Source organism: Hyla sarda, chromosome 3, assembly GCF_029499605.1.
Source record: "Hyla sarda isolate aHylSar1 chromosome 3, aHylSar1.hap1, whole genome shotgun sequence".
Classification (NCBI taxonomy): domain Eukaryota; kingdom Metazoa; phylum Chordata; class Amphibia; order Anura; family Hylidae; genus Hyla; species Hyla sarda.
In genome coordinates, this window is record NC_079191.1 from 51,588,070 (window position 1) to 51,608,684 (window position 20,615).

General features: G+C 43.2%; 1 protein-coding gene across 5 annotated transcripts in view; it reads left to right on the forward strand.

Annotated features, from left to right (window-relative positions):
- Positions 1 to 7,880, forward strand: part of LPIN1 (lipin 1) — a 136,600-nt gene extending 128,720 nt beyond the window's left edge. For 3 of the 5 annotated variants that reach the window (XM_056564214.1, XM_056564215.1, XM_056564218.1), the window contains exon 21: positions 4,930 to 7,880. In XM_056564214.1, the coding sequence (XP_056420189.1) occupies positions 4,930 to 5,089 (160 nt within the window). In that variant the 3' untranslated portion in view covers positions 5,090 to 7,880. The remainder of the gene's footprint in view (positions 1 to 4,929) is intronic. The other 2 variants (XM_056564216.1, XM_056564217.1) reach the window with 2 other exon arrangements.
- The last annotated feature ends 12,735 nt before the right edge of the window (positions 7,881 to 20,615 follow it).

A 20,615-nucleotide genomic window follows, 5' to 3' on the forward strand; every position in this document is an offset into this window, starting at 1 on the left:
CCAATCTTTCTACATCTACCCCAATGAGGAGATTTGCTAAGCAAAATTGACTTGAATTCTTTGTATGCACCATATGTCAAATGTATTATTTTATTTTTAGACACTTTTACACCTTCTTCAATGGTTTTAAGCTGAGAACATTTTTTAAAGGGGTATTCTGAACTAAATAAATTACCGTATTTTTCGCCCTATAGGACGCACCGGCGTATAGGACGCACCCAATTTATAGAAAAAGATTCTGAACCCAACAGTGGTCTTCAACCTGCGGATCTCCAGATGTTGCAAAACTACAACTCCCAGCATGCCCGGACAGCCGTTGGCTGTCCGGGCATGCTGGGAGTTGTAGTTTTGCAACATCTGGAGGTCCGCAGGTTGAAGACCACTGGATAGGAGGTAATACTCACGTATCCCCGCCGCTCCGGACCCTTCACCGCTGCCCTGGATGTCGCTCCGTCGCTGTCACCGCGGCCCCGTGGTGTCCCCGACGCTCCGGACTTCTTCGGGATCCACGCTCTCCGTCGCCATCATAACGTTGCCGTCATCACGCCGCTACGCACGACGACGTGATGACATCAAAGGAGAGCGCAGGGGATCCCGGCACGGAGAAGACACCGAGGAGGCAGATAAGGTCCCTCCGGGTGTCCTGTAAGCTGTTCGGGACGCCGCGATTTCACCGCAGCGGTCCCGAACAGCCCGACTGAGCAGCCGGGTTAGTGTTATTTTCGCTTCAGATGCGGCGGTCAGCTTTGATCGCCGCGTCTGAAGGGTTAATACAGGGCATCACTGTGATCGGTGATGTCCTGTATTAGCGGCGGGTCCCGGCCATTGATGGCCGCAGCTATTCGCCGTATAAGACGCACCAACTTTTCCCCCCCAGTTTTGGGGAAGAAAAAGTGCGTCTTATACGGCGAAAAATACGGTAATAAGTGTCAGATTATCGGCTGTCCGACCGCTGGGACCTCCTGCCACCCCAACATTTATTGTCTATGGAGCTGCTGTACTTGACTATCTACGGCAACTGCATAGACCATGAACGGGGGGGGGGGTGGTGTACATAAGTCGCTTCTTAGTTCAAAACAAAGGAGTCAGGACCCTGGTCTCAAGATTGTGCGGGGTCCCAGAGGGAATGACTACTTGCAGACAGTTTACTTACAGCGTGCGCCAATTATTAAAGTTATTTTCTTAACATTTACGGATTGGACTGCTGGCATACACTAGGGAAGGGAATGTTATATTATGATGCATTATGTGTTGCCACACTTTTTATAGGCCAAATCTTAGTTATGTGTTCCCTTTAAAGCAGTAATACTAGAACAGTAAAACCCCAAATTCTCTACCACTCTCCTGGTCTGTTAATCCCTCAGAAACACTGGGATGTAGCATGGTCTCCAGCAGAAACCTCACGTAAGATCCACATTAGAGATGAGCGAACTTACAGTAAATTCGATTCGTCACAAACTTCTCGGCTCGGCAGTTGATGGCTTATCCAGCATAAATTAGTTCAGCTTTCAGGTGCTCCTGTGGGCTGGAAAAGGTGGATACAGTCCTAGGAGACTCTTTCCTAGGACTGTATCCACCTTTTCCAGCCCACCAGAGCACCTGAAAGCTGAACTAATTAATGCAGGATAAGTCATCAACTGCCGAGCCGAGAAGTTCGTGACGAATCGAATTTACTGTAGGTTCGCTCATCTCTAATCCACATCACTATCCAGCATAGCTCACCCTATAATATGCAAACTTATATGGTATAGCAGTGTGTGTACAATGCCAAAAATAAAAGAAATATACATTTCACAATGGATCCTACATGATTCCAAGTAATAAGAAGTAAACGGGTGTAACCCCATGAAACTCTTGCGATACATCCCAGGCAGGGCTCAAGTCCTGCAGGAACGCGTGGGAACGGAGTTCCTGCACTTTTTCACAGCAGGAACATTGTTCCCATTAGCAGGAGTCCTGCAGGACCAGCTATTGGGTGGAAGAGTTCCCGCACTTTTTTTCCCTGGGACTTGACCCCTGATCCCAGGTCTTTCCCAACTTGGCGAGACTTCCTCATAGTAGGGATGTTTGTAGAAAAGGCCCCCATATATGTTACACATGTTAGGCAAAGCTGCTGATTTCTGTGGGACCAGCTGACCATTCAACCTGTATGGGGGCTCCTGACTTTCGCTCAACAGATGATGTCAGGGGAGAGAAGGTTGAAGCATGTTGGATATCAGCTGACTAAACCTTTTGTTGTCAGACAGATAAGTTACTACCAGAGGTGTTTGGTATCGCCCCCCCTCCATACACAAGTCAAGTGTTCATATATATGGCCAGACATCAGCCAGACTAATATTCTGCCAAAAAATTTTCTTATGTAATATGGATACCTTTAAAGGGGTACTCCGGTGAAAACCTTTTTTCTTTTAAATCAACTGGTGGCAGAAAGTTAAACATATTTGTAAATTACGTCTATTACAAAATCTTAATCCTTCCTGTACTTATTAGCTGCTGAATACTACAGAGGAAATTATTTTCTTTTTGGAATGCTCTCTGATGACATCACAAACACAGTTCTCTCTGCTGACGTTATTATAATAATAATAATGCTTTATTTATTGTTGTCCTTAGCGGGATTTGAACCCAAGTCCCCAGCACTGCACAGCAGCAGTGCTAACCACTGAGCCACCATGCTGCCCTTAGCTTACATCTGCTATGCATGGTTGCTAAAATGGACAGAGATGTCAGCAGAGAGCACTGTGTTCGTGATGTCATCAGTGTTCCAAAAAGAAAAGAATTTCCTCTGTAGCATTCAGCAGCTAATAAGTACTGGAAGGATTAAGATTTTTTAGTAAGTTACAAATATGTTTAACTTTCTGCCACCAGTTGATTTAAAAGAAAAAAGGTTTTCACCGGAGTACCCTTTTAAGTGTTTACTGTCATAAAAAACTTTTGACATGTCGAATGTTTTGATTGGACATGGTCTGAGTATTGAGACCCCCATTGATCGCTAGAATTAGCGGGGAGGACTGCTCAGTTGAGCGCTTCTCTTCGTCTCTCTCTTTGTTGCAGACGGGCTCCATATACTTTCTATAGAACCCATCTCCTGCAGCTAGGAGACAGGGGTAGAAACGTTCATCTGAGCAGCCCTCACCGCTCATTTTAGCGATCAATTGGGGTCTCAGTACTCAGACCCTGACTGATCAAAACTTTTGACGTGTCTCTATGACATGTGAATTTTTTTTTTATTTTGGGCTGTTATCAGTTTTCTGGCTTAATACAAACTGCATTTTGTACATATACATATTGAAACCCCTAATTGGGTACTATTCTAGCTGACTATGGAGTGGAAGCCCATTCATATGTAACTATAGCACCCTACCAAAAGCTTAGTACCAAGTTTCTGAATGTATTTGGCCTTCAATAAAAAGCTAGAGTCCCTTTTAGGCATCAGTGGGGGCTTCTCAACTTTTAAACTCCCAAAGCTCCTAATATGTTTACATTTCAAAGTGGCATAATAAAATATGACAGCTTAATAAAACCTTTACACTTTGTATGTCAAACGTTGGTCAGGAATTCTAGGACAGTACTTTCTATTAATATTAAAGGGGTACTCCGTCGCTCAGCAGGTGGAACGGCTGTCACGCCCCCTCCCATAGACCTGCATTGAGGGGGTGGGGTCATGAGGGGGCGGGGCTATGACTTCACGAGCTCCCGGCACCATCTCTAAGCGTTCAGAACATTTTGTTCCAAACGCTGAGCGGCGGAGTACCCCTTTAAAGACCAGCCGGCTTAAACAACTTATAAACCTCAAGATGCAGTTGGTACTGACATCGCGCCCTCCATTGGCGGCATACAGTTTACTTATGGCTGTAGATCTCCGAAAAGCATCTGATACATGAATTATAAAAATAACATTTATAATTTATGTATCATCGTGTATATATGTTTTTTTTATTATTTTTTTTATTTATACCGTACTGAAATTATTTAGATTTTTAGATTTATAATTTATGTTCAATTCATTTTTTTACGAAACACCTATGATTTTCCAGCCATTTCGTAAAGAAAATATTAACTATTCTCTAAAATTGTTCTTGGGTCCAGTATTCAATAAGCCCTAATAACAATGGCATGTGGTCATCTGTCAATGCAAAAATCGTAGAAATGTAATTATCAAGTAATTGATTAATCCCATTCACAAAGTGTCTTCCTCCAGTAATTCTCTCCTGTGTTATTAGAAGCGGTGCATAATAACGCTCAATGCTGCCGCTAATTACATGATTAAATATTCTTCTGGAAAATAGGCGCAATTTACTATGATTTGCTACTTAGAACATATACTTTACTCTCCTCCACTGTGTTTAACCTTTTGCTGGATTTTGACTCTCCACATTTCATTAGCTGACAGGGAAATGATTACATGTTATATAGCTTTATATTTAACAATCAGTTTGCAAGTGAATATACACCTGGGGGTCATGTGATGCAAGGCAAAAATAAAAAACACTCAAAAACCTATTATTCCCCCCCCCCCCCCCCCCACCTTCTCCAAAAATAGTGATGGCACAACCCCTTTAACAGTTTGAGGATGAAAGCATAAATAAATAAAGCTTACTCATCTGTCCTATCCAGTCCCTGGTGCTCTCGACTTTTTTCCGCTTCCCATGATGCGCCATCCCTGTAAGAACTGCCCGTTCAGCCAGTCACTGACTACAGTGGTGTCCTGCCTAAGTCAATGGTTGGCTGCAGGGTCAGCATGTTCATGGAAGCAGGAAGAAGCAGAAACCAGGTGACCTGGAGCTGTCTGAGCAGCAGCAGTGGGAGATCAGGGCAAGTGAGTATGCTTTATTTTTTTTTTATTTATAGAGGGGAAGTAAAAAAAAAATAAACATAATAATAATATGTCTCATGATTCTTACACTTGCACATTTCTTGTCTTTTCAGTTACGTTCGGCTCTGTGAGGTCGTGGATCACGTTTTCCCATTGTTAAAAAGAAGCCATTCCTCGGATTTTCCTTGCTCAGACACTTACAGTAATTTTACATATTGGAGAGAACCTTTACTCCCATTTGAAAACCAAGACATACACCCTACAGCTTCTTGAAAAAAAAAAAAGAATCTTTACTACATCTGCTTCATTTCAACTTCCTGAACTTTTTATCGGCTGCACAAAGTCGGGTGGGAAAATAATTATTTTGACTTGATATAATCCAGCTGGGATTGCTACTTCTGTTTTCCGGGAGGTTTCTCTAGAATTGCATTCTTCAGAGAAATGTATTGATTGACATGAATAATATGCGCTTTCTCCGTACATGGCTGGAGGGCTGTGTGGCGTACTGTAATACAAGACTGCACCCCCTCCCCCCCCCTTCCTTCCTAATACGCAAGGCTGCAATGGCATCAGTTCCCAACTGAGAAAAGATTCTAGGCTCTGAAATCCTGCAATGTGAAGAAAGATGCAGCTAAAATCTTCCTGCCATTGTTTTTTCAAGTTTTATTTCTACAGCCACCGTCCTTTGGGTATAAAACACATGTCAAAGCTACTGCTCTTCCTGAATTCTATCAATTTGTAATGCTGGACTATGTTTCTGAATACTTAACCTTTACAAATGCATAGGATTGAGCTTCCATCCCGTATTGTGGGTTATGATCAATAGGCTGTCCGGTTAAAGCAGGTGCAAGCAGGGGAGTGGTCTGTGGTGTCCAATCAGATTTACATTAGTGCATTAGTCTAATTCCTTGTAATGACTGGGGGAGAAACAGGAATGGAGTTTAACCTTTTAGTGATTAGTGGGGGCCCCAAATATTGGATCCCCACTGATCTAACACTTATCCTGTAGACCTACAGATCCATCAACAAAAGTAGACATTGCCTTGTGATCTTTCTTTTTATTTGCACTCCAAGCATGCTTGTCTGGCATAAGATGTCTTGTTTTGGTCATTATATAACTTAATATGGCATTTTTCAACAGATTTGCCCTCTGCAGGCTCCTCTTTCAGTTTTCAGTTTTTGTTCTAGGGGGTGGAGCCTACCCTCTATGATGGCTTCCATACGCTGCACACACACATGGAAACCTGCTCCCCTTATGTATCCATGCACACCTTAATAAGCAGCAGCAGATTGGAGGACATTATAGAGTAGTAGGGAACAGTCAAAGCTGTCAAGCCCTGGGGTGAGATCTAATACTCACTTAGCTCTTTTAAAGTTTATTTGCAGTCTCTTTGTCTCTGCTTCCTGAACTCCCCCCCCCCCCCCCCTTCCAACTCCCTCTTCCTTCCCTTCCTTCTCCAAAGACTTTTATGGGCAGCATGTAACTTGATTTCTTAGTGAGCTGCTAGTCTGTCTTATAAACACAGGACAAAAAAAGTAGTTTTTTCTAGAGTAAATGAAAGTATAGCCGGTAGAAAGTGGGTTATACAAATTATATAGCGAGACGGCATACAGGGTATATGTAGAAGTTGATAAGCCATCAATGAAGCTGCAAGACTGCACCGTCCAGTCTAATAAAATGAATCACATCCATTGAATTTTACTTTTGAAATAAGATTTTAAAAAAAAAGATGCAGGTGAAGAAAACGCTGACAGCTTCTGCCTTAGTATCTAGCAAACCGGACGCATTGGCCTCCACATGGCGATCTCCTGAGATGGACTTTTACCTCACTGGCCCACGGGTCAGCTCTCCTCAGGACCATATCAAGCCAACCTCATTTATTTTTGCTTCAGGATCCATGAGCATTGATTTTCTTCCAGGTACCACCCCCTCCCCACTATTGGCCCCACTGTCGCCAAATGACATCGCTTGTCTTCTCGCTACCTAGACATATATATGATACGCAGGATTCCATATGACTATTGTGGAATGTTATGCAGACTATTTATTCTTTCTGTGAAAGAAAACCATGGGCCGCTTACCTAGTAATGCTGGTTTCTGTTTAAAAAAAAAAAAAAAAAATGTGGTTTTTATTTACCTATAATACTCATATCTATTTTTTTATTGTGTAATTGCGGAGAGAGGATGCGTCTGGGGTGCTATGTTGTGTTTTGCATTGTGTCCGAATCTGAATAGGATCTGCCGGGTTTACCGTGGTGATACATATTATTACTGGATGTTTTGAAGCACTTAATGTTTGATTATGTATTCTGTATTATAGCACTAAGTGAAGAAACTTTTGCGTCTTATGAATAGACTCGAGGTTAGACGTTATACGTGAGAGCTTGCAGGCTTTTTATACACGCTAGGCCTTGTTGCCCTTTAGCAACCGATCACGGTGCTGTTTTCAGTTATTCATAACAGTTTGAAAGTGAAAGCTTGGCTCTGATTGGTTGCTATGGGCGACAAGGCCGTATGGTCAGCTTGGGCCCGATTTTATTATATTGTTTTTGTAATAGAAAGAAAATTATGATTATAAGGTTGTTTATAACGTGATATAATTCATCATCTGGGTGTGCTCGGCCTGTATATGAATATGGCCTTCAGGTGTCTATAGATCAGTGTTTCCCAACAAGGGTGCCTCCAGCTGTTGCAAAACTACAACTTCCAGCATGCTGGGAGCTGTGGTTTTGCAACAGCTGGGGGCACCCTGGTTGGGAAGCATTACTATATATATATATATATATATATATATATATATATATATATATATAAAACACTCCACTGACATTATTACTAAACGATAGATCTTTATATATGAAGGGTTATGGCTTCAGAAGGGTTAATACAATAAGCTAAGATAAGATTGTTCCACCAAGGCACCTTCAGACCTCATATTAGACAACTACTGTATAATATGTGAATATATAGATGCAGCAGAGCTGAACATATTTTTAAAAGGGTTTATGAACAACGATCTCTCCTCCAAACACACCGCGGGATAATCATGTGCTGAGATAAGATCAGGTTAAGGGAATTTTATTACCCACAATGCAATGTGTTTCGTGGAAAATCAGCTTCCTCAGGCATGTAGGATAGGACTAAACACAGTTTATATAGGGAAATTTTTAACCCCTGGGAGGGACACATTTTTTTTTAACCCCTTACAACTATCTTCAGGATAAATACATTATACACATCATTAAAAGTGGTTAGATTCGTTCAACCAATCATATATAAAACGACACATACAGGAAAGGAATATACAGTAATAAAAAAGCATACAGTAATGAAAAATACAATAATAAAAAATTTAATTAAATGTATGCATAATATACTGTAAAGGATTTAACTAACATTTTCTATTGTTTCATTTAATCCATCAGGGAATAAAGTAATCAAAGAAAAAAATCCAAAATGCTTCTCTTTTATTTAACTTCTGCACACGATTATGGATATGTTGTGGAATGGTTTCAAGTATCATTAGTTTATCTTTTGACCTGTGCTTGTGGACTCCAATAAGTGGGCCGCACTGTTCAGACGGTGCGATCATGTATGAACAAGCACAAGTCTAATATAGAAAATGGTTTCATGTTCCATAGTATCTTGCGTCATCTGCTTATCAAACATGATAAATGTATTAATAATTTAAAACTAATGATACTTGAAACCATTCCACAACATATCCATAATCGTGTGCAGAAGTGAAATAATAGAGAAGCACTTTGGATTTTTTTCTTTGGTTACTTTATTTCCTGATGGATTAAATGAAACAATAGTAAATGTTCATTAAATCCCTTACAGTATATTAATTATGTATACTTTTAATTATAATTTTTTTTATTATTGTATTTTTTATTACTATATTATTTATGTATTTATCCTGAAGATAGTTGTAAGGGGTTAAAAAAAAATTTTTGGGCCCTCCCAGGGGTTAAAAATGTCCCTATATAAACTGTGTTTAGTCCTATCCTACATGCCTGAGGAAGCTAATTTTCCATGAAACGCATTGCATTGTGGGTAATAAAATTCCCGTACCCTGATCTTGTCTCAGCGCCTGATTATCCCGCTGTGTGTTTGGAGGAGGGATCGTTGTTCATATGCAGTTTGCTGGGGTGGAGTGGCTGCAGAGACCTTCAATTCTACATATGCAATCCCATTGTTGCACTTGGTCTTCAGTACAACCATCCATGGTAAGCGCAGTTCACATTTAGCGTTACCATTGGTCTCAAAGAATTACACTACGGAGCGCAACCTCTTGTTTTTATCTTTCTATTTAAAAGGGTTATCAGTTAGAAAAACAGGGCTAATTTCTTCCAAAAACAGCACCACATCTATCCTCAGGTTGTGTGTTACCATTTGGCTTTATTCACTTGAATGGAACTGAGATGCAATACCACACATAACCTGAGGACAAGTGTGGCTCTTTTTCTAATCCTGGATAACCTATTTATATTAAAGGGAACTTGTCACATTGAAAATACAGCCCCAGTCTTCAGGCAGATTTACCGTATTTTTCGCCCTATAAGAAGCACCGACGTATAAGACGCACCCAATTTTAAAGGTGCAAAATCTAGAAATAAAAGATTCTGAACCAGTGATCTTCAACCTGCGGACCTCCAGATGTTGCAAAACTACAACTCCCAGCATGCCCGGACAGCCGTTGGCTGTCCGGGCATGCTGGGAGTTGTAGTTTTGCAACATCTGGAGGTCCGCAGGTTGAAGACCACTGGTATAGGGGGTAATACTCACCTGTCCCCGCCGCTGCGGACCCGTCACCGCTCGTCACCACTTCCCTAAATGTCGCTCCATCACTGTCTCCGCGTCCCCGTGGTGTCCCCGACGCTCCGGACGTCTTCTTACCCGGGATCCATACTCTCCGTCGCCGTCATCACGTGATGACCACGAAGGAGAGCGCCGGCCATGTAGGGGATCCCAGCCCGGAGCAGACACTGAGGAGGCAGGTAAGGTCCCTCCCGGTGTCCTGTAAGCTGTTTGGGACGCCGCGATTTCACTGCAGCGGTCCCGAACAGCCCGACTGAGCAGCCGGGTTAGTGTCACTTTCGCTTCAGACGCGGCGGTCAGCTTTGATCGCCGTGTCTGAAGGGTTAATACAGGGCATCACCGCGATCGGTGATGTCCTGTATTAGCGGCGGGTCCCGGCCCTTGATGGCCGCAGGGACCGACCCGATAGGTGTGTATTCGCCGTTTAAGACACTCCAACTTTCCCCCCCCCCCAGTTTTGGGGAAGAAAAAGTGCGTCGTATACGGCGAAAAATACGGTATATATTGTAAGGGTATGTTTACACTGAGGAATTCAAGCAGAATGGAAGAGCAATACATTTTGTCAGGATTTTTGCCATATTCTCCCTTCTGTGGAATTTTCACACTGAATTTCTGAAGATTCCGCCTGAATAATGAACATGTTCAATCCTAAGGCAAAATAAAATTCTGTGTCAGAATTCCGCTAGCAGAAATTCTTCAGTGTGTACAGGGCAGCGGAAAGTACATTGATGTCAGTGGAATTTTTATTTAAGGATAAATTGGAGCGGAATAAGCAAGTGACAGACTCGGCTCTGCTAGATTTATATATATTCATAAGTTTGTGTGTGTATGTGTGTAAATATATAATTATAATTATTATTTTTTTTTTACAGATTAAAGTATTCTCAGTGTAGTTTATATTTTCACCAAATAGGTAAAGCCAAATATTTTTTTTTATTTTGCGCTTACTACTAGTTACTGAATTTTTGTAAGTAAATATAGTATAACATTTTTTAGCTTTTGCACGTGCACTCCACCTTTTACCCCTTGTAGCTTTCTTATGGTTTCAAGCTGCTATAGAGTTATTGCCTCTTAGATCAGGCTTTAGGTTGGGTTGGGTCACCTCGGGGTGTGTTCACATTTTTTTTGTTTTTGCGGGTTTTCCGCAGCGTATTTGAAAGGGGCGGGCTCTTCTCGGCTGTCCATAGCAGAGTGTCCGCGGCGGAATTTACGCTGCGGAAAATCCGCCGCAGTCCCTACTGACTTCAATGGGGCTTGCGGCGGATTTTCCGCAGCGTAACTTCCACCGAGGACAATCTGCTATGGACAGCCGAGAAGAGCCCGCCCCTTTCAAATACGCTGTGGAAAACCCGCAAAAACAAAGAGCGTGTGAATGCACTCTTAAAGAGGTACTCCGCCCCTACACATCTTATCCCCTATCCAAAGGATAGGGGATAAGATGTCTGATTGCGGGGGTCCTGTCGCTGGGGACCCCCGCGGTCTCCCTGCCGCACCAGTTCAGTGCCGGTGGCTCGTAACGTCACGGCCGCGCCCCGCTCCTGACGTCACTGCCATTCTCCCTCAATGCAAGTCTATGGGAAGGGGTGTGCCCCCTCACATAGACTTGCATTGAGAGGGCATGGCCGGAACGTCACAAGTCCGGCGAGACCGTGAAGTCACGAGCCTCGCATTACAGGTGATTCAGCACGGAGCGAAGTCCGCTCTTTGCATTGGATGTCTGGGGTGCCGCAGCCGAGATGGCGGGACCCCTGCAATCAGACATCTGATCCCCTATCCTTTGGATAGGGGATAAGATGTCTAGGGGCGGAAAACCCCTTTAAAGCCAGCCATACACTTTTTAATACTGACATTATAGGAAAATCTTAATTTGGGATAGAAATTCCCACACTTAGAGTGAACCTGTCATCACTTCCACGCTGGCCAAACCACGAGTTATTGGGTAGGTTCTTGATGACTTATGCCCACATTTCCAGCCTTGATAGGTATATATGTCCCTGTTTGGCTAAAGCAGTGTTTCCCAACAAAGGTGCCTCCGGCTGTTGCAAGACTACAACTCCCAGCATGTTCGGTGGGCTATTCAGACTTTTTTATTGTTTTGTAAGTTCCATTACATCAATGGCAGTCAGGAATCACCAGTAATGTGTTTCACTAAAATATTTGCTTAATGAAAGAGTCGTGATTTTGCTTTTCTATTGTTTTCCACTATAGCTGTATTGATACTATATTTGGAGAATTGTAGCAAAAATAGAGCATAGTCACAATGTGTGGACCCCCTTTATCAAAGGTGTGTGAGTGCAATTGGAAATGTGAACTGGAACAGGGACTATGAGTAATGCCCAAACATTATCCTCACACCATTGACCTGATTGGCTGGAACAAATTGTCATTTTTGGACTTTTGCCACCAATTTGACTCAATACGGAGTACACCAAAGGATGAACACCAAACCTCCTTCAATTTCGTCATGTTCTCATGTCACCAAAATGGCCTAGGTCACTGTTTACGGAATGTACATTTTTGTAATAATTTTTTATTGCTCCAGTGTAGAGCTGAACAAATTTACAGTACATTGGCTCATAACGAACCTTGCGGCTCGGCTGTTGATCTGCATAAACTGGTTCAGCTTTCCAAGTGCTTCAGTGGCCTGGAACAGGTGGATAGATCTAAAACTGTCAACTGTCACTTTTCCAGGCCACCGGAGCACTTGGAAAGCTGAACTAATTAATGCAGAATAAAGTAATCAATGGCAGAGCAGCTAGTTTACTATGCAGATATGTTTTCATGGTTACAGAATACTAACAAACCCTAATCCTGCCAGGAAAATAAGCAAGACATGACTATTGTATGTAACCATGAAAACATCTGCATAGGAGCTTAATATTTTTAAAAGGCTTACCCGGTGTTTTCTGAAAAAACAATAAGCTGCTGGGGCTTGGGGGAAATAGAAAAAAGGCATACTTACCTAGCCCCTGTCCCATGTAGCTTCTGTTCTGCTCCATCTTTTCCCTTGATCTCTCTCTTCTTGCTTTCAAAATGAATGCTCGGTGCAGGACCTTCCGGCTGAAATGGGACATCACTGATTGGCAGAGTGAGCAGGTCCTGCTTCAAGTGCTTATATTGGAAGCAGACAGAAGATCAGGGGACCGTAAAAAGAAAAACGTGAGTTAAGGCGAACCTGGGTTAGGTAAGTATGTCTTTTTTTTTTTTTTTTTTACCTATTTCCCTCCAAGCCTCATCAGGATATTTTGTTTGGTTTTCTGTTTTTGTTTTAGCAAACACTGGATACCCCCTTTAATCAAGATTATTTGCAAAGCATATCATATTTTTTAGTTTATTTTAGGTGTTTTGAAGCAATAAAAATTGTTACAGAAGTGTAATTAAATAAAAATTAGGCTAGTCACCTGGTATAAAGTAAATTGGAAGCAGAAATATCACAAATTAAAAAAAAATTCTTTTTCAGTGACCAGAAAATCTACATAGGTGCAACATAGGAATAGAAATGTGTACATGGGCTTCAATGAGTCCCCCATGATTTTACAGATATAGGACAGAGACTAAGTGACTGACTTCACAATATTACATCCTGACACCTTTGGATGTAGCTGTACATTTAGAGTACTCGGTGGAGATCACGTTGGTGTTTAGGCTGTGTAAGAATCTTACTGTAATAAATGAAAGTTGATTTGAGAAATTCTGTCTGGTGTCTTCTTCCTTTAAACTCATGCAGGTAGCCTGAGAATGTATGCATTAGGCTTAGTTTTATACATTAAATATGGGGGCATATCTGCATCCGTTTTATGTCCGAAGGTCCTGCCATAAATGTGGTTCTAATGTCCCAGGGTCTTAGGGTTATATGCAAAAATACCTCTGCAGTATGCTTATCTGAAACGGATCTTAGATTAAAAAAACATAGCTGCTTTCTTCCGCAAACAATGCCACTTCTGCCCTTGTGCTTCTGCCCTTGGCTCCATTCCAGTTCATAGACTGTGTGTGGTATTGTACCTGCTCCCCATTTATTTAAATGAGACTAAGATGTAATACTACCCACCACCCATAGACGAGTGGAGCCATTAAAGCAGGGGTGGGGGATCTCAGGTCATTTAATCTGGCCAGCCAGTGGTTTCCAACTCAAGTGCTGCGGAAGTTCGTTGGAGAAAATGTCAACTGGACCCGGAAACCACCAGCCTCTAGTGGCGCTTCCTATAGACACTAGAGGCTGGTGAAATCTCTTTCTCTGTGACATGCACAGCGTGACATCATACATGTGTCCTAGGTAAAGAAGCAGAAAAAGATGCCAATGACTGAAGGGAGCAAACTATCTACAGGGGCTCTTACATACAGGTGGGGATCAAACAAACGGACGGTTCGACATACAGGTGGAACCCACATAAAGGTGGCATACTACCTCCAGGGGGGTCCTACATACAGTTGGGACTACACCAGTGGTTATACTACATACAGGGTAGGTACCCAACAAGTGGTTTAGTGGCTCTAGGTTACAACCTACAGGGCCAAGCTACCCCCAGGCTGATTGATGCAAACCTTTTTTTTTTTATTCAGTATAAAAAAGAATTTATACATATTAATAGTCCACTATCAACATATAGATCCCCCAACACCCCCCCCCCCCCCAATACCCTATTTTATGCTTGGTACCGTGTCCACTTTATGCTAACCTTGAAAAGCAATTGCAAATACCACATAGTGTTGGAGAAAACCCTCACAAGGTTGGCAGGGTAATTCTCTCCTTTGCTAGTCTAGCCCTAATGAGCAGACCTCACTCAGATCACTTGATTTTCTCATTACACTAGAACTAATCTACAGATGATCTACAAATCGATCTAATGTTCATAATGTTCATTACAATCCTAAAAAGTCAGCAGCTGGAATAAAGTGGCCATTCAATGTATATTTAAGCTCAGAAATGCGCCCATATTACATGACATACTATAGCCCACATCCCCCAGAAAGACAAAAGTACCTATTACCTGAAATACATGGAGACTTAAGTTGGTTAAAATACGGCTGTGATCATTTTATTTAGAGGTCACCAAATAACAGTTAATCAATCTCTTTAAATACTAAGAACCATAAATCAATAAATATCTTAATGGCCAATAAGTTAATTAAAACTTAGGCCATGTCCAGCCAACTTAAGCAGGTTGACAATGCCCTCTAGTAAAAGACCACAACAAGAATACAAAATGACAATTTGAGCGGGAGGGCGGGACTACCTCTTCATTCTTTATTCCGACGACACTAAGCCACTACAACCAGAGGGGCTCTCCTAAATTGGCACTGTCAGAATCAAAAACTTTTCATATGTTGTACATCTTGGCAAAAGATACATTTTTCTAATAAACTTCATTAAAAAAAATGTATTTCTTTTTTATAGCAATCATGGCTTATAAAAAAAAAGACCACTAGGCATCCCCAAACCATCCAGAACATAATCTTGTCCAGCTGCAGCACATGCTGGGACAAAGTCCAGAAAGGGAGTGCAGCACTAGAACTCCTCTGTGCTCACTCCTGTCCTATCAGACTGTAGCATGAAAACAGAGATGAGGGGGTTACAGAGCAGCCAGCTCAGCACAGCAGACTTGGGGAGGAAGTGAATGAGGGCCAGCTCAGTGCTTGCCTTGTTCACGCCCCTTCCTGAGCAGTGGATGTCAGAATGAGCGAGAGGCAGAAAAGAGGGATTTGAGAGCCAAATACAGAAGCTAAACAAACAAAAAAAAAGACATGTAAAGCATCTGCATGACCTAGTGAGTAACATATAAAAGTCTTGAACATCAAATAAAGTGGAAATAGGAAGGCAGCACTCACCACTCATGATAAGCCTTACTTTATTACTTCAGTGTATTACAAGCACAAGCAAGGACGGCTGGACGAATCGGGGGTGGGGGGGGGATAGCTGGGACGGCTACTGATTCATGTGAATCAACAGACTTTGTCAGCCAGGCGCTTTATTTGAGACCTGCCAGTCTTCATTCGCTGAGCACCACTAGTGTGATTAACCTAGGTCCTGATTCACATACCTGCGATTTTTGTTCATTATTGGGAGTGACGTGATGTGCCGCTCTGTCTGTCTCCAGTGAACCAGTAACATATAAAAGCATTATTATTTTTTTCGGTGATTTGACAGGTACGCTTTAAATGGGCATTGTCATTAAACAGGATTTCCTTATGCCAAATAAATAACTTTTGTAATTGACTTCCATTAAAAAAGAAAAAAAAAATATGTAAGTTTTTTGGCTGTATACTTCTTGCCACCAGGGGTCTCCCTTCTTGGCCAGAACACATTCCTTCTGGTCAAAATCTCAGATTTTGGTCTCCTGCTTGTAATGGCAAAAGTCCAAACTCAGGAAGTGTTTCTCTGCACTGAGCTTGATTAACAGCTGCAAATAGCCTCACTGAAAGAAGCACAGACTGAAAGCTGCACAGAGCCTCAGTGAAAGCAGCTGCACAGACAAAAAACAGAATAGAGCCTCACTGAAAGAAGCACAGACGGAAAGCTGCTGCACAGAGCTTGAGGGCTTCTATTCATCACAGCACTGCAACCATGTGAGGGCGGACGTGCTCTCCTTGCAGGCTTCAGTGACATCATGCCTACTGGGAAACGCCCACTTTCTTCTGCTGGAAGATTTCACTATGTGAGCAAGAAGAAAGGAAAGATACACAGCTTTTTAAAGCTCTGAAACAATTTTCTAGCCTGATTTAGTTTTAAAAAGTTTATTTAGTGACAAGTACTCTTTAAATTCATCTAAAATTCCTGTTGAAATCGTGGAGGTCCAATCAGAAGCTGGGACCATTCTGGCCAGCAAAAAAATGACTCTGCAATGGTACAAACGATAGCAAGAAGACATCAAAGACAGTAAAATAGGGGGAAAAGGAGGCAATGCTCATGTGGCCCCTTACACAAATGCTCCATGGGCCCTTAGCACTCGTGTGGCCCTGGCCTCCTTCCCACTGTCCAGATGTAGACAATTGAATTGAAATGGCCAAAAGTATGTTTCCCTTAGTTTACTACCTGTAAAGATATATTAACATATGTACTAGGGCAGTGTCTTGCAGCTGTTGCAAAACTACAACTCCCAGCATGCCTGGATAGCCAACGGCTGTCTGGGCATGCTGGGAGTTGTAGTTTTGCAACAGCTGGAGGCACACTGGTTGGGACACACTGTACCAGGGTCTTTGTTCTCTATAGCTCTAAAACTGATAGAACCGCCAATTCCATTGTTTTTAATATTTATAACCTGACACTTTATTATATACTGACATGTTGATATCCTGACATTTTATATTAAGGAAAAACATTATTTATTTTTTTATCCTGCCGCCTGTGTACATTCGGTGTAACCCTTTCCCCTCCGCACCTGCGTGTCACACACTTGTAATACCCTCCGTGCTTCACTGATAAATGGCTTCATATACTGTGCCTGAATAAGGGGCCATACATAATTTACTAAGCAAAATTAAAGGCTCTACCCACTGCATTCTGTGATATAAATATTGCAGAATTGCGTATTTGTGTTACTCCTCCATCCCGGCGGCATACGGCAAGACAATGAAAAATAGATTGAGAAGGAAAATGAATGTGAAATATGCATTGTGCTGATTACTCTAAATAACAATAATTGTGAGAGGATGTCGGGAATAATTCACCATCGTAGGGGGTATTCATGTATGGATACAAACACAGATAAATATATCACATTGTGCATCTGTGTGTGTATCTATATCCATATTAAATCTCTGCAGTAGTTTTTCAAGCAGTCTTAAAGGGGTTGTCCAGGCTTAGAAAAATGCTGCTTCTTTCCTGCAAAAACAGCACCACCCCTGTCCACAGGTTGTGTCTGGTATTGCAGCTCGGCTCCATTGAAGTTAATAGGACTGGGCTGCAGTATTATACCTGACCTGTGGATAAGAGTGGTGCTGTTTTTTTTTTTATTTTTTTATTTAAAAGCAAAATTTTTCTAATCCTGGACAACCCCTTTTAAAGGAATAACCCAGCTAAAATAACTTATCCCCCATCCACAGGATAAGCTTTATGTAGCTGATTGCGGCGGTTGGGGTGGGTCTGACCGCAGGGACCCCTCTGCGATCTTCGGATTGGGGCTGCGTCTACCACACCCGCTCCTCACTGAGAGCTGAGTCCCAATCCGAAGATCGCGGAGGGGTTCCTGCGGTCGGACCCACCCACATTCATTTCTTTGGGAGTGCCGAAGAGACCCGAGTACAGCACTCCAGCATCATCGGTACTCCTATAGAAATGAATGGAGCGAGAGAGTGGGGGTCCCGTTCCCAAGACAGAAGGGGTCCCAGAGGTCGGACACCCCCGCAATCAGCTTCTTAACCCCTATGCTGTGGATAGGGGATAAGTTAAAGGGGTACTCTCTTTTTTTTTTTTATCAACTGGTGCCAGAAAGTTTGTAAATTATTTCTATTAAAAAAATCTTAAACCTTCCAGTACTTATCAACTGCTGTATACTTCAGAGGAAGTTCTTTTCTTTTAAAATTTATTTTCTGTCTGAACACAGTGTTCCCTGCTGCTACCTCTGTCTGTCTAAGGAACTGAAATCACTAATAATGGACACCAAAGGGGGGGGGGCGTGGCGAGGGGCACAACGGGAATGGCCACATAGTGCGTGAGCTCCCGCTCCCTGAGGCCTGTAATCTGCTATATTAAGCCGGTACCTACCTCATGGGGAGAACCTCCCGCCAGTCCAGGAAGCTCTCCTCTGCACTTGGGCCTCCTTCACCTTGGCTGCCCCCCTGCATTGCTGGATCTGCCTGCTTGTGGACCCTCCTCACCTGGGCCCTCACTGGGGGTCTCCCCTAACTTCCTGCCTCACATCTCCTGTTCTCTGTCCCCTGGAGTTTCCAGGCACCTATATGTACTTTTGAGGATGCGACCTTCTAGTAAGCTTACTGCTGGGGCCCCCGCTTCACCTCCCAGCGGGAAGTCACCCCCCCCCCCCTGCTTCCCTTCGGGGTCCTTCTGACCCGCTGCCCGGAGACTACCTGGGATGCTACGTCTGATGCTGAACTGGTCTTTTCGGGCCTACCTGGGGTCTCCCCTGTCCCTTCTACATGGAGCCAATTGCTTTCTCAGATCCCGACTAAGGAGGATTTTAAATCCTTAATTTCTGAGGTTAAGGACACCTGTCGGGCAGAGATTTCTGCCCTCCCGGCAAGATTTGCAACATGTCAGGGTGAAGGAATTGGAGGAAGCCCATGATACTACCATAACCTATGTCGCCCGCCTGCAGTCTACTATTGCTTCCCAATCAGAATTCTTGGGTGATCTTCATGACCACGTGGAGGACCTTGTTAACCAGGGCCACCACAATAATATTTGGGTGCGGGGCCTACCTGAGGGGACTCGTGAGGAGGATTTGCAATTTCACACTGCATGCCATCTTTAGCCTCATCTTGGGCAAACCTTCCTCCCACAAAATAAAACTGGACAGAGCACATTGAGCCCTCCATCCTAAGTCTGCATCGAGTTCCCCCAGGGACGTAATCTGCTGTGTGAATCACTTTCAACTTAAGGAGGCTCTAATGGCAAAGGCACGCACCCTTTGGAACTTCGACTTTGATGGGACACTTGTCCAGCTGTTTCATTACTTGTCTTGGATCACCCAGAGGAAGAGGAGAATGCTTCAACCTCTCCTTGCTGTACTGAGGAGTCATCAAGTGCCCTACAGGTGGGGCTTCCCATTTGCCCTACATGCCCATAGGGAAGGACGCTCTGCTGTACTACGGTCCTTCACTGCTTTCTGCATCGCTCTGGCCTTTGCCCCCGGAGTGGCAACCGGTCCACAATCGGCAGTGGGGCTCGGGTCGGAAGGCTGCTTCTCCTACTCGGCAGACCGCTCCATGGGTTGAGCTGAGTTTTAATGCCGATCCTCTCTGCGATGATGGATTTGGTGGTGTCCGGTTCTCCCCTGATTTGAACCATTATTGTTTTTCTTTTGCCATGTCCTTACTACTGTTTAAGTTTTCTTGCTTAATTTTTACTATTTGTCTTTCTTCTAGACATATTTTATGCCTTTATGGTTACTTTTTTGCTCTTGGCATGGCCTCATAGGGTGGAGGTGCTTACTTCTTTTGTCTCCTTTTGGTTAGTCGCTCTCTCACTTCCCTTCTGAGGCAGTGTCAATCGGACTGACGATTTGATGGTGCTGATTTTGTCTTGCCTCCTCTCTTTTTGCATGTGTTCTTTGTTTTGTCTTTTTTGTTCTGTATGGCTTCTGTTGTCTTGTCCTGTCGCATCCCTCTTGTCGTCTGGTCTCCCCCCTGGTGTTTGTTTCCCTCCCCCCTCTCTTTTCATTCTCTAGGCTCCTGGGGTTCAGATTCTACTCTCCTAGAGGCTATGGTGAGCCATCCGGCTTCCCTGACATCCCTGCTTGCTCTTTAGATTATGGTGAGTGCTCTTTTCTCTTAGCGTTTATCTCTCCCTGGTACCCACTATGGCTAAGTGTGTCTCTTTGAATGTAAAGGGCCTCAACTCCCCACCTAAGAGGTGCCTTTTACAGCGGGAGTTATTGGTGCTGAAGGTGGATATCGCATTTCTTCAGGAGACTCACTTTGATAATAATGGATCATTTCAGTTTTTGCACTATCTTTATCCCCAAAGCCTTTTCGGCTACCTCTGGTAGGAAGGTAGTGGGGGTGGCTATTTTAATTTCTAGGTCCTGTCCTGTTCAGGTTACCTCCTCTACTGTAGATCCTGGGGGCCGTTATGTCATTGTTGAGGGTACCTTGGGAGGTCGGCCCTTACTGCTTTGTAATATTTATGCCCCTAACTCCTCTCAGATCCCTTTCCTACGCAGGGTCCTCGCTAAACTCCACAAATATCCTTCATCTGCATGGCTGCTGGGCGGTGATTTTAACTTGCTTTTCTCTCCTTCCATGGATCGGCACTTTCTGACGGGTTCCCCTCCCTCCCCTGCTCAATTGTGCTTGGCA